We start from the raw sequence: 14,137 nt of genomic DNA, 5'->3' as shown, positions 1-14,137 counted from the left end.
TCCTATTTGACTCTTCCTGCCGGACCCTGGAGGATGGGCTCCCCCTTCGAGTCTGGTCCCTCCCAAGGTTTCTTCCTTCTAGGGAGTTTTTCCTTGCCACTGTCGCCCATGGCTTACTCACTGGGGGCTTTGGGTGCGGATGCTGTAAAGCGCTTTGAGACGATGTAATGTTGTGATAATGCGCTATACAAAAAATTAATTTGTTTGTTTGTTTGTTGAGTACACATGCAGTGAGGGACTTAGTAACCCCAGGCATACTCAGGCCTCCATTAACTCATTGAGCATTAACCTGCAACCCAATGAGCATTTCCTCGAGTGCGTTTATCCACAACCCCCTATTCTCACCAGGAAGCCACAGAGAAATTACTAAGTAATTCTATTAAGCAATCGCTGAACTGAAATCTCTGCATCTGAAAATGAACCAGAGCTCTTCCTGAATCAAACTGACATTGAAAAAAAAGTACTAGTAGCTAAAATATCATGAACCAGCCAAGTGAAAGCCCAAAGACATACTGTAATTCAAGCTGTAAATGAGAAAGAATGTCCTAAAAATCTGTTAGCAAGCCACGTTTGGAAAAGAAAAATCTGATGTGTAACCATGTTGCTTCAAAGAACGTGTTCTATTTAAAGTGATTTCTTTAACAAACACATCTTGCACAAGAGATCCAAATTAAAGGTTAGATGTGGCTGTTGTCTCTCCAAACTCAGCAAATTATTATTATTATTATTATTATTATTATTATTGTTTTAAATAAATAGGAAACAGTGATATACCCACATGGAGAATTTTTACAACATTTTATATATGTAGGGTATTTAGTATAAGGGGATTATATATTGTAATTAAAATGTATTACAATTCGGGGATTATACAGGCATTTAGCTGGGCAGTGAGGACAGGATGACCATGGATACACAGGGAAACGATTACTAGGTAATTATGAGGTTAGCAGTTATTTTAAAGATTTCTACTGCATACATTAGTGATGCTTTTTATGCACTGCATAAAAGAAATGCCACGTTATATAGCAGCAGGACTTCAGACGATGAATGTATTGTAGAATATTAACAAGTAAATGGAGAAATTAAACCAGGGGAATGGAATGAAATAAAAACCAGGGTGAACGAGACCCTCTGGGGAATGAGTCTGAGACATCAAGGTACGAGTTCTCCAAAAAATAATCCGGGCGCTTTGAAAGTAATTTGCTTTGGTGCTGGTTCTGTTTGAGTTGTACACAGTCTTGGTAGCGAATGGGAAACTGGGACTCTGCTAGGGTTAGGAATTAATCACTGGCTGTTATTAAACAGTTTGTCACACCACAATGAAAAATGCATGGAGCAACATATACATCATTTAGGAGTGAATTTAGCCAGATAAAACTTTAACAAGACAGCGCAGTCATAGAACTAATCTGTTACCTGCTTGAAATCATCCTCAGAGAGAAAAGAGTGACGGCACTTCTGAGGTGATTACGGCAGGCCGCAGCACATGCCTGCTGTGTCTTACCTACTTTAGGAAGGGCAGTGGTGTAAAATGTCAGACGTGAACTTCAGCAGACGGCTGTGGGATTTACAGATACACCCTGAGATACCTGCCGCGTGAGACAGAGCGGCAGAAAAAGGAGAATTCCAGATGATGTCAGCTTTTTGAATCCTGCTTACTGGATGTGAATCTTTTTTCGGGCTCTGAACTGACATGCAAACATAAATGTAATAAAGGCACATACAGAGAATGTGAAGAAAACCTCCATCCATACATATATCGTCTTATTCCTCGTTTTTCGGTGAGTTTAGCTGACATTTTTAGATTGGAATGGAACTGTGAATATAATATAATATAAATGGACAATGAGGAAGCAGTGGTAGATTTACAAGCTAAATCAATAAATAAAAACCCATTTTATACTAGCGGAAAATTGTACTTAATGACTTTAAAGACAATGAGGTGTGAAAATCAAGCAGGGCTGGGGAAGTGTGAAAGGCGATACAACGTAACACATGCGGAACTCGTGCTCTGCAAAGAATTAAATGTGACAAACAGGAGCCGGAGTGCTACAGTACTCTGCACCATAAGGAGTTCTTACAGGTGCCGCCAAAGGTATGAAATATTTCCAGTCCTTGGGGAGGCACCTACTTTCTAAGATTCAACATGTCCCGAGTCAACCTGTCTATGGTGCAAAACTTTTGGGACACAATGGAAGCCAACCAGAATCCGGAACCAGAAAGGCTTATGGCAAGATGTCTTGCTGTGTTTGTTCTGACACAGGCTAATGGTAGCTATTCAAAGTTCTGAACCGGCGAGACTCAAAGGAAGATGTCCGTAGTTTTAAACCAAGAAAAAAAAAACAAGGAAAACTATTCATAGTTCTTATTGCAAAAGTAGCAGAAGCCATTTAACAACCTACAACAGAAAGCCACAGTACCGACAGGCAGTGGAATGAAAAGTAGACTGTCTGTCTGTGAACCAAGTTGACCTCAAGATATACTGAGTGGTGCTTCTGCAGTAACCTGGCACCACTGATAACTGGGTGAACTCCTAAAAGCATAATATTCCACAGCCAGGCTGCCTGGGAACACATTAAGATCTCTGACATCAAATGATGGTCCTGGGTCGAATTCATCCTTCTCTGCTCGACACAACTCTAGTCATGGATATTAGATGAAACTCCCATCACACTCTGATATCAGTCTGTGCCCGCGTAACTAAAATTTTGCCATACACCATCTTCATCCCAGCTTCATTAGTTTATTCCTTAAAACTATTGCATGGCTATTTGGCAGCACCGTATTCCAGGTGTGTTGAGCTGAAAGAGTGACTAATTCCACAATAATTCATGGGAAACCTGTGTCACAGAAGTGTTCCATTAATTGAAGGATTTTTTAACTAGTATACTCATGTTCTCACGAGCTTTAATGGAAAAACAATATGCCGAGAAGGCGCTGTTTGTCACTCGCTAGATCAACAGTTTCCCATAAGCTGTGCTGCGGAATGGGGAGGCCGTGGAAACTCACCATCAGACATCGTGGTCACCATCAGATCCCCGGCAGACTCTCCCAGGCCGTGATGGTTGTAGGCCAGGATGCGGATCGCGTACTCCGTAAACTTTCTCAGGTCGCCGATCCGGTAGCTCCGGCTGGCCACCTCCGCGCTCTGAAACCAAACGTTTCTATTATATCATTTTTTACAGATAGCAACATAAAGCAAAGCAACTTGCACAGGTTTATAGGAAAACAATTTTCAAATCCTTGCTTTTTTCGACATCTGTTTAAGAACTATATATTATATAATCATTCATAACTACACATCAATCAGATTTTTACTATGAAATCTACAAACCATACTGTACATTGGGATAACCAGAAATTCAGTTCTTCATAACTCAGCGATAAGAACAAAGACTAAAAACGTAACGATGTGTACTATATGGAATTCTCACGTTCCAGGATCTACATCTTTTGTTCTTGTTTCTACACTCTCCATCACATTTATAGCATGCAAAATTCTTCATATTATTATTATTATTATTAGTGATAATGGTAGTAGGAGTAGTGTTAGTAGTAGTTGTTGTTGTTGTTGTTGTAGTAGTGGTAGGAGTAGTGGTAATAGAATACCTGACAATTTTACATATGGGAGATTATTTACTATTATGTTTCATTGTTACTTACATTTTAATTATTTAATTAAATTTCAGCTTACTTCTGAAAAAGCACAGATCATTAGAGGATCCTTTATATTACTATTGTTCTGATTATTTTATCTCTCTACTGCACAGAATTTAGCTAAAAATTAGTCTTTAACACGGTTTGAGTTCATCGCACCTGATAGCAAATATAACTGTTAATAATGCAAATTTTCTCAGAATATTCCATGTTATGACTTGGCAAGAATACAGAATACTATGAAAGTCAAGTGCAAAATATCTTTGAAATTATTTTTGTCTTAACTTTTTTTTTTTTTTTTTTAAAAAAAACCTAGCTGAGAATGTACTCCAGAACATCTTACCACAATAATAACCTGCAAGAACTTGTAACCTACCTGGTAACCTTAATGTTTAAAAATTAATGTCGTCAACTCCTGGGAGACCTTCTGACGTCAAATTTGACTTAATTGTTTATACGTACTCCATGTTCGCTACTTATTAGCAGTCCTACCATACGATATGTGTCATGCCAGGCAGGATGAAGGACATACAGGCAGGCATAGAGGCAACATCAACAGGGGTTTTATTTAAACTCAAAGCCAAACAGAAGGGAAATGGGTCAGAAGCCAAATGGAAGTGCGAGGGGTTCAAACAGGAGGACGAAACTGGGTAAAGATTCAGGAAAGCATAAAATAAGTGACAGGACTGGGAAACGCCTTTATACAAGGAATAACAAAGGAGAAAAAGAGAGGCAGCTGGAGTGAATCACACAAGGGCAGAAATGAGAAGTGTGAAGAATGATGAACAGACGCGGCCACGGTGGGGAGGAAACGGGGGGGGGGGGCAGAGGCAAGGCGTGACAGTATGCTCTCATGCAGTCACACACTGCTGCTTGCATTTTAACCACTAACTATCTATTGTCAATAGAATCAGCCTTTGGAATTCTCCTCAATACCATTCTGGGTTGGCCTATTTATTTATTTTGTTTTACCTCCTTCTTGGGCCTTTGTTTGTATGTTAAGGGTTATATACTTCGAGTTATCGGCAAAGAAACCCAACAGGTGCTCAACGGAACCTGTGGTACTTATGTTCTGCTTGTAAATGGATGACAAAAAAAAGGCTGTAAAGAAGGAATTCAGGCACGGTATGTTGATGTGAGACTGCAACAGCTTTTTAAATGCTTTGCTCAAGGGTGCAGCAGTGGGACTCGGCATACGAGCAAATCCCCTTCCTTTTGCTCACATTTATTACCTAAGCCGGCACCGGCTGTCTTAGTACACCGTCAGCGGTGCAGTTCAGTAATGGAGGTATGTGCACAAAGCCTGTTTTTGCATGAGCAACACCCAGGTGCCCTAATAAAACCCCGTGTTTTCAGCTCTGACATGAGAAACATTCTGATTTATCGAACCGAACATCCCAGAGGTCTCACCGGCTGCAGCTTTTCTCTGTGCCCTGAACATTGACCGATCATGTTGCAAAATCTATTGGTAACTCCTCTTCAGATTACAATATTGATTACTTTATCATGTAATGCTTTCAACATCCTGTATCTATTCAAGGGCTAATGCAAGCAGCTAAATTGAGCTGCCCTGTGAATGCGGCAGAGATAACGCAATTACATGACATTTCTGCGAAGGAGCACGGTGTTTGGGATAATCCTGAAGAGTACGATTTTTTTAAGGCGCCCTTTTAAAATGGAATCTTTTCCTAGTTATTATCTAAACTGTATGGCAATGGCTAAAGTGATGAAAGTTAAATCGAACAAAACCATATAATTACTTTGCCAATAAGTAAACAGGGCATTGTGTGGTCTTCCTATTGCGTCTTATTTGCTATTTATTTGCAGTGCCCCAAATTTTCAAAGGAAAACATCCATCTGCGCTTACTATAACCTGTGCATGGTGCTTGTGATGAAAGGAGGAGCACACAGCAGTGAAACAACCACGGTCTGGACTGACCTGCTCCTTGCCTGTGCCAGTCTCGGTCCAGAAAACCTTGTAGCCAAGCACTGGGCTCTCAGTGAACGCTGGGGCTTCCCAAGAGGCCTGGGCGGAGGTGGAGGACAGGGCCTCAGACCAGGCATTCTCCACAGGCCCCGGAACTTGTGCTGCGGGTCAGAATTACTGCCGTCACATTATCAGAAGATTCTGAACCAGTCTACGGTCCTGTTTGAAACTAGGCTGTACATACATCCAGTATGAAAAGAAATACTGTATCAGTATACTGATACAGTAAGAAGGTGACATATTCTTAGTACTACAGATGCTGTGTTCAGGCATATAAGGCATGTAATCACTTACAGCACTTATCATATTATGGATGTTGAATGAAACGAAAGCATACTTAGGAACGTAGGCACAGTATGGAAGTCACCTTGTCAACTTAGTGGCTTTGACTCAGACATAATCGGTGAGGTATAGATTAAACACATAAAGAGTGGCTATATTAGCACTTTATATCTTGCACGTCCCACTTAAGAAGAAGGAAATGTAAATCAGACAGACATGCAGCATACGTTTCTCCAATGACACCGCTGTATAGCTGCATTTATGAAAACCTGTGGGATCCATATTTGATTCACTTTAATTACCTTTCTGGATGGAAGTATAACATATAAAAGCCAGATATAAAACCATATTCCTTTATCTATATCCCGTCCACCATTATAAAATTTGACATCGAGAGTAACAGGACTGTCTTTCTTGGCACTGTTACAGCAAAGAGAATTAGTTTTCTGTACTTAAAGCAAAATGACACAAAACACTAAAAAAGTTTCATCAATATATGCAATATATACAGATGCATTTCTTAGCCTATCATTCAAAGTTTTTATGTCTTACTCCCAGACATCGATCTTCATAATTAATGTGCAGGAATAAAACACTGAAGCTAAATGTTAGCGGACAGATGTTAGCAGATACAAAGCCCAGAAGTTAAGGCAATCTGCCAAATCCCCGAGAAATCCAGGCTTGCTGGAGGCGCTCAGGCATGCTTCAGGGCACCTACAGCTGATTCCTACAAGGGTCTCATCTTATCCGTGACACACAAAAAAAATAAAATACCGTAACTAGTCATAGGCTCTAAGGTAAAGGCTTATTTGCATGTGGGCAGAGGAGCTGATAGGCCACTTGGCTGTAAGCAAAGCAATGACATCATGCCATTAAACAGCCGAGTGACTTTAAACAGCTGATGTGCTCAGTATGTTTCCGTACCCAGCAATGACTGGCAGAAAACTGACTGGGAGGGTGTCTGTGTAATGCACTAGAACACTTGCAGCATTATGGATCATGTTGCATTAGACGGTGTTAGTTTTGTCATCGGTGGTGCTAAGAACCTTTCCGTCCGCATCGTGTCTATAGTACTGAATAAACTTGTCCTTCTCACTTTATCCAAACAACAGGCCCTGTAGAAAAGAGGCTTTAAAACCACTAAGAACCTCTTTTTTATTTTTGTTCATCCTTAACCTGTCTGCCCGGGGGAGTGCTTTTTTTGTCGGTAAACGGCACAAGCTGGAGCGAGTGCCTGTTGCGGGGGCTTCGGTGGGGCTTACCGTATGGTTTCGTAGTGACAGTGACAGGTGGGGAGCTGGCCCCCGGGCCCTGGCCGTTGTAAGCAACCACCCTGAAAACGTATGCCTGCTCAGGCTTCAGGCCATCCAAGGTGACCTGCAGCCAGGCCTGTGAGGTGTTTACCGATCGCTCCCTGCAACACAAACGGGCGTCACTCTTAATGGCCAGCTGGCATGTACTGTCAACCTAATCCACTTATGTGCCTTAACCGTATGTTCGGCAGACCACAGACATTTTTCAAACATTTTTTAGTGAAGTGCTTAAGGTCAAAAACAATTTTCCTGCGCTATAATGAGAGAAGGTCTATAACCATCACATCAGTTTCTGAACATTATAATGTAAGGTTTAAGATAGACTTCCTATAATATTTAAGTGATACCATTTAAGTGATAGATCAGTGTTTAAGCTGATTCATAGGTGAAGTGGTTATATGTAAATTATTACTGCATGAAAGCTATAAAAGGGACAGGCTTTCCTTAGTCACTTTTCCAATATATCTCAGACTGTAGCACACATTGAGCTATACAAATACCTGGAGTTCGGGCACTGTGGCCTACAAACCTGTTCACACCCTCCTCTGAGTAGTAGACGGTGTAAGTCTGGATATTCCCATGAGTCTCCACTGGGGGGCGCCAGCTGAGCCGAATGGAGCGGCTAGACACTAGGACAGGGGCCAGGTCACAGGGAGCGGAGGGGAGGGCGCTGGAGCTCGGGACAACTGGCAGGGGAGGAGAGGAGTCAGTCAAAGAGGTGGGGGTCACGGGAGGCGGGGCCAAGGAGACTGATGTGGGCGTGGCCTCTGTTTTATTCGTTAGTTGGGGGAAGGGAGAGAAATGTAAAAGAGCATGGGCCACATGAGTAGAATGAAATGAAGAGACAATGAAAAGATTGAGAGAAAAGAAGAGTGATAAAAGGATCATGAAAGAGTCTATTCAAACTATGACAGTTCATCAGTATTTTAAACAAGAGAAACAGCACAGAAATAATCTTTCAGTATTACAGTGAACGAGGTTAACTGTGCAGTGGAAAGCAGGACATTCAGGACAGTTGGAATGAAAGAACTGCGTGGTTTTTATTGTAAGGTTAAATGCTGTAATCTGTAAATGGGCCGTTCAGCTATTATTAAATATAAGCAAGCACTACACACAATGGCCGCCACTAATGGATTATTTGGCAACACAACAGACATTTATGCAAGCAAGCACTGACATGGACAGTGGCAGGCAGTAGTTAAGGATGCAGCAGCATTGATATAACACAGCTTTGATATAACATGTGCTCTGAGTTAGCGTATGTTTGATTCACAAGATGAACCAGGGTGTGTGCGTGTCGGGATGCGTGCCTTGTTAGGAGAGGCATGTTACCAGTGTGCCATCACTGCATGACCTCCAGTGCCATGTGACCACAACATGGCAATGGGATTGGCAATAACCGAAAGCCAAGCATACAGAATGAAATGAAATGAGAGCACAAACGAAAACGCAGAAACACTCAGCAGCTGTTCGGTGTGGCCACACTTAAAGGAGCAGCAAGACCTCTATTGTTTCCACTGAGATGTACATTAATGACATTATGGACTGTAAAATTCATGACAAGCTGTCCGTGACAGCAATGTAAATATCCAAATCCCCAGTGAGTCTGCAGTCACTGCTGCTTGTATTAGTTCTGGTATGGATCCACATATGAGGCCACATATGAATAATGCATAAATGCTTTAGTCCCATGTGCTACCATAGCTTTGTCCACCAGGGTTGCTCTCTACTGTACATGGCTGGGTCAGCTTCCACTGAAGCATACGTACAATTTCCAAACCACTTACCCAGTATAGTGTCACAGTCAACCTGGGGACTATCTTAGGATTGGGGACACTCTAGAGAGACTAGCTGTCACCGAGCACAAAGGCAGGATTTGAACCAACACTGGAAGTGTGAGGCACCCTCTTTATCCCAAGGTGTGAGAAGTTACTACTGTGCTCCATCAGGACATTTCACTGGAAATCTCCAGCATTTGCTCTCACCTCTTCAGGGACTGGCAGGGAAACACTCACGGTAACATCATACAAAATGGACAATTTAAAGACGCCTGTTCCCCTAACCGCATGTTTTTGGACAAGTGGAGGACACTTGGAAAGCCTGATCACACATACAGTAGGGAGGCCGTGCAAACTGCACACGTACAGGGCTGGGTGGCGCGTTCAAGCTGTCAGCCTTGGAGGTGTGACGCTGCACTAAAGCTAGTCTAAACTATTTCACATATATCGACAAAAGACTCCTAAATCTTCTCTCTGCTTCCCCTTGTGAATTCTGGTCAGGCCACTCAGATTCCAGGCACATTGACGACCAGCAATTCCAGCTTACAACAGTAAAACGATGCATGTTTCTAACGGATCCACTGACAAGGGCATCCACAATGGCCCTCTCCACGGATCCAGCTTCCAGCGGCAGAAGCACTCAATCACCCGATGGCCTGCCCCCAGGTGCTGTCAGCCTTAATCAGGAAAACCCTTATTTGTTTTCCATAACTTAATTTACGGTTTGAGATTCGTATGTATATTGTTTTCTGTTATTAGCAAATTTTGTTTTTTGTTTCTCATTCCCAATGCAAAATCTGCTATAAGGCATTTTGTAAGAACTTGTTTGAGAAAACATTACTACAATGAATCACATCTGACTGATTGGTTACTTGATTCAATGTGTCTGATATGAACCCACTTGCTGAACCATAAATGCTAGCAAATGCTGTTTGAACAAGTGGGTCAAGTAAAGGGCTGTGGTGTTTTTAATTCCAGCTTTGATTCGGATTTTGTACGCTTCTTAAGTCCTTCACAGAACTGGTTTTGCATGAGTCCTCTTCAAACTGAAATGTCCGCGTACACTGACAAACATCCCTGACAGTCTACTTACAGATTCATGCACTGTTTCAGCCACCAAACGCAAATATTTCCTCAAGCAACTTGAGCTGCTAAAATATTCGATAGCAGCTGTGCAAATAATCAGAAATGTAATGTGTCAAATACAATTCTTATCCCTTGAGTTATGAAGTGATTTACACAGATTCTCAGTACTGAGATATAGGCCTGCATGTTTAGATCATTCAACCAAAAATCAATGACATGAAAATGTCAACTCTCTCAATATGCATATCGACTGAACCAGGACCCCATTGCCCTTAACAGGCAAATGGGGGCAGAGGGGGAGGCTTGAAGATCCAAGTTCTTTACCTGACCATTGGCCAGTACGTGCATGAAACGTCACACAGGACCTGCCCCCATGCCAGGAAAAGTTCCAGTCCTCAGTGAAAAGGCGGGAACTGCCCTTGATATTGCACTTGATAGTGCATGTGACAGGACCCTTGATAGTGCCCTTGATAGTGCCCTTGATAGTGCACTGAGCCTGACAGGCTCAGCCTTATCCATTAGCGCTTTGCAAGTGTTTTGTAGATGCTTAATATCAGGGATGGTATGTGGAAAATTCGACTTTTGATTTCAGGCATGTTACAGCAAGGTTTCTGTTATATAAAGAGCTACGATCACGCTGGAAGCCGCACAGAAAAACAAGGTCGCCAAACCAAAGCATAATAAATATCAAGGGCATTACAATGATAATCCGGTCATATCAGAAATCATTTTCCCTTTATGGTGCGAGTTGTTCTCAAGCAAGAATGCATGCTTGCCGTGCAGCGTGCAGCAGAAACGCTGGAGTCAGGAGCTGTGCACAGCGGGGGGCTGTTCAGTAGAACCTCGCTATACCGAGATATCCTAATCCTGCTTCTGGCATGCCACTGCGTACATTGGCTTTTGTTCCAACTCCGGTATCAGTAACTGAAAAGAGCTGTAATAAGTGATAGCTCAAAATCATTCTTACCAAACAAACAAGAACAATCAGTTAACTCACTTTTCTCAGTCGGTGCCTGCTTACTCTTCAACAACAGAAATGAAAAACTGAAGTAGCCGCTTTTCCACTAATGAACAGCTTATGTTCCTTTAGATGGGTCATTAGCGAATAAACGTAACAGAGAAATTTGCGTCAAAAACGCCGTTTCGTCATTCAGTTAATTATGTGTTCAATAGAAGAAGAATGGCCTACACAGAAAATCACCCACCAAGTAGTTCCGTTTAAGAATAATAATTTTGATAATGCAAATAAATAAATAACCTGGCTTGGGCAGAAGCCAGGAGATGGCTGAACTGCCGGGAAATCCTGCCTGACTCGCATCCCCCCTTCAATTCTTTTAATTTTCATCAACAACATGCAAGGCTGAAATGAACAATAAAAAAAATGGAATAATATTATTGAACTTCAGAATGGGGCTTTAGACATGAAAGCTGTTATATAAAATTCACCTTCACGCATATGTTCCACATACCCACTTTGAAACTAACGTCTACATCACTTTGGAAAGTCTCCATCCTGAATTTTGGAAATGGGAATAGAACAATAGCCATTTTAAAAGCCCATTCCGATATTCGCATTGGCCAATTTAGAGAAGACATTTAGCCTAAATGCATGTCTTTGTAAAATTCATTTGACACAACTGTTTGGCAGAAACACTTACAAGGCTGGTGTTCGGATATTCTTCTTTGTTCCAAAAATTGAACTATGTAAAATTGTTTTTTTTCATATATATATATATATATATATATATATATATAAAACCAGACCTTGTGCCATTTAAACAGCTGCTTCTCATAAAAACTGCTGCACAAACTCTGAACCCCAACCATCTTGGATCATTAAATACAAATCAAACAGCCGCCCTGCTAGATATGGACACGTCACGCTCAGTGCATCATAGCAGAAAATGTGAAACCAATGGCTGTGCATTTATGAGACAAATCCATCTGTTCTGCATACCCATCTAAACCTAGCTGCATTATTAAAACAGTATTTTCAAAGTTAGCTGCAAAATACAAAGTGGTGGCACATGAATCGTATGCGGCAGGTTTGGGCACCTCACTGATTTGTAATCTTTGCACAAGCGTGCGGCTGACATTGAGGGTAGGCATGCGGCATCATACCTCCAGGGGCCTGCCCCTGATAAATTAGCAAAAACCAGGACAAACGGAATAAGTCCTCATGCCTCATTTTAATCTTAATTAAAGGGCTTCATTTGTATGTAATTGAAATAACATTTCAATAATTATTACTTCATTGAAATTAATTATTATTTTAAATAATGACGACTAAATCACTACAGCAAAGTTACTATTGGATTGCAGCTCAACTCTTCGGTTAGCCTTGCCTCTCATGTGAGATTTGCTCAGGAAACTCTGAAGATGAGTAGATTGATGATGCTACATTGTCCGCTGCATGTTCTCCGTGAGGGACTGAGGTCCTATCCAGGGTATATCCTGCTTTATGCTTCAGGGAACGGGAACCTGACTCACCAAACCCTAAATTGGAAAAGCAGTTATGAAATACCGATGTATGCAAACATGTTGTAACTGAGATGTAAGTATGAGATTTATGCACCCCGTCGCGTGAAATGCCAATGAAACTCAATGGGCTATTTTTCATTCGTGACTTTGCATCCGTATTTTTTGTTCCACAACAAACATTTATTAATGTGCTTTTTGTCGTTAATAATATGCAACATTTTCAAAATCTGTCTCCTGGACTAGTGATCACATATGAAAGACGTTGTAAAGTAGTTTTAAATGTGTATATCATGGATGGACAGCTGTTGAAAAATAGTCAAATAAGAATACAAATATTCATAGAAAAGCCAGTCAAGCATTTTCCCTCTATTATAATTCAATTTGTCTGACATGTGTATGCATGACAGTGGCAATGCCATTTGATTTTTATTTAAATTTTTTATGATTTTTACGGCGGTTGGTTTTATGAGTTTTATGATTTCGTGCAATACGGCAGCCCGCTGTTGAAATGGACAGGAAATCTTTTGCAACTAGCTACAACTTTTCAATTTTCTTTTTCAGAATCAAACGGTAATTGTTATCCATATAATCAGACGAGTACGTTTGAATTCTGCAATGTTCGTGGAGCGCAACATTTTTCACAAGGATCGTGATGACTTTATTATGAAATTATGCATTTGTCGACACAGAGTTTGAAAATGACATTTGCACAACTGTAGATTTCAGTGTGGATTCATTCCTCCTCTTAGAAGGAACTTGCATTTCTCAACACGTTAGAAGGAGCCACTCAACAGCATTCAAAGCTTGAATGCGAGTCAGTATTTGCTACATACAGCAACAGCTAGGAAATATGGTGAGGAAACAACATTATAAAAAGGCTCTTGTGTGTATTTCTGATTTTTTCACGTAATAAGAAGCATGGTGTTCTATTATCCAATGAAAATGTAGGAACCTTCATCAGCACATAAATGGTGAGATTCAGCTGCCTTTCTTATTTCTAGTGCACTAATAAATCCAACAAGAACCACATACATACCATATGAACCACATACATACCATAGGAACCACATACACACCATAGGAACGACATGCATACCAAAGGAACCACATACACACCATAGGAACCACATACATACCATAGGAACCATATGCATCCCATAGGAACCACATACATACCATAGGAACCACATACACACCATAGGAACGACATGCATATCAAAGGAACCACATACACACCATATGAACCACACACATACCATAGGAACCATATGCATACCATAGGAACCACATACACACCGTAGGAACCACATACACACCATATGAACCACATACACACCATAGGAACGACATGCATACCAAAGGAACCACATACACACCATAGGAACCACATACACACCATATGAACCACATACACACCATATGAACCACACACATACCATAGGAACCATATGCATACCATAGGAACCACATACACACCATAGGAACCACATACACACCATAGGAACCACATACACACCATAGGAACGACATGCATACCAAAGGAACCACAT

At 41.2% G+C, this 14,137-nt stretch overlaps 1 protein-coding gene across 2 annotated transcripts in view; it reads right to left on the bottom strand.

Moving 5' to 3' along the window:
* The window catches only part of dcc (DCC netrin 1 receptor), a 181,730-nt gene that overhangs the window by 62,305 nt on the left and 105,288 nt on the right, over positions 1–14,137 (bottom strand). For both annotated transcript variants that reach the window (XM_049001300.1, XM_049001299.1), the window contains exons 8-11: positions 7,772–7,928; positions 7,192–7,343; positions 5,600–5,748; positions 3,013–3,151 (exon numbers count right to left, since the gene is read on the bottom strand). In XM_049001300.1, the coding sequence (XP_048857257.1) occupies positions 3,013–3,151; positions 5,600–5,748; positions 7,192–7,343; positions 7,772–7,928 (597 nt within the window). The remainder of the gene's footprint in view (positions 1–3,012; positions 3,152–5,599; positions 5,749–7,191; positions 7,344–7,771; positions 7,929–14,137) is intronic.

Source organism: Brienomyrus brachyistius, chromosome 2 (genome assembly GCF_023856365.1).
Source record: "Brienomyrus brachyistius isolate T26 chromosome 2, BBRACH_0.4, whole genome shotgun sequence".
Lineage (NCBI taxonomy): Eukaryota > Metazoa > Chordata > Actinopteri > Osteoglossiformes > Mormyridae > Brienomyrus > Brienomyrus brachyistius.
Note: the sequence above shows the minus strand (reverse complement) of the source record. Positions and strands in the feature narration are given on the sequence as shown.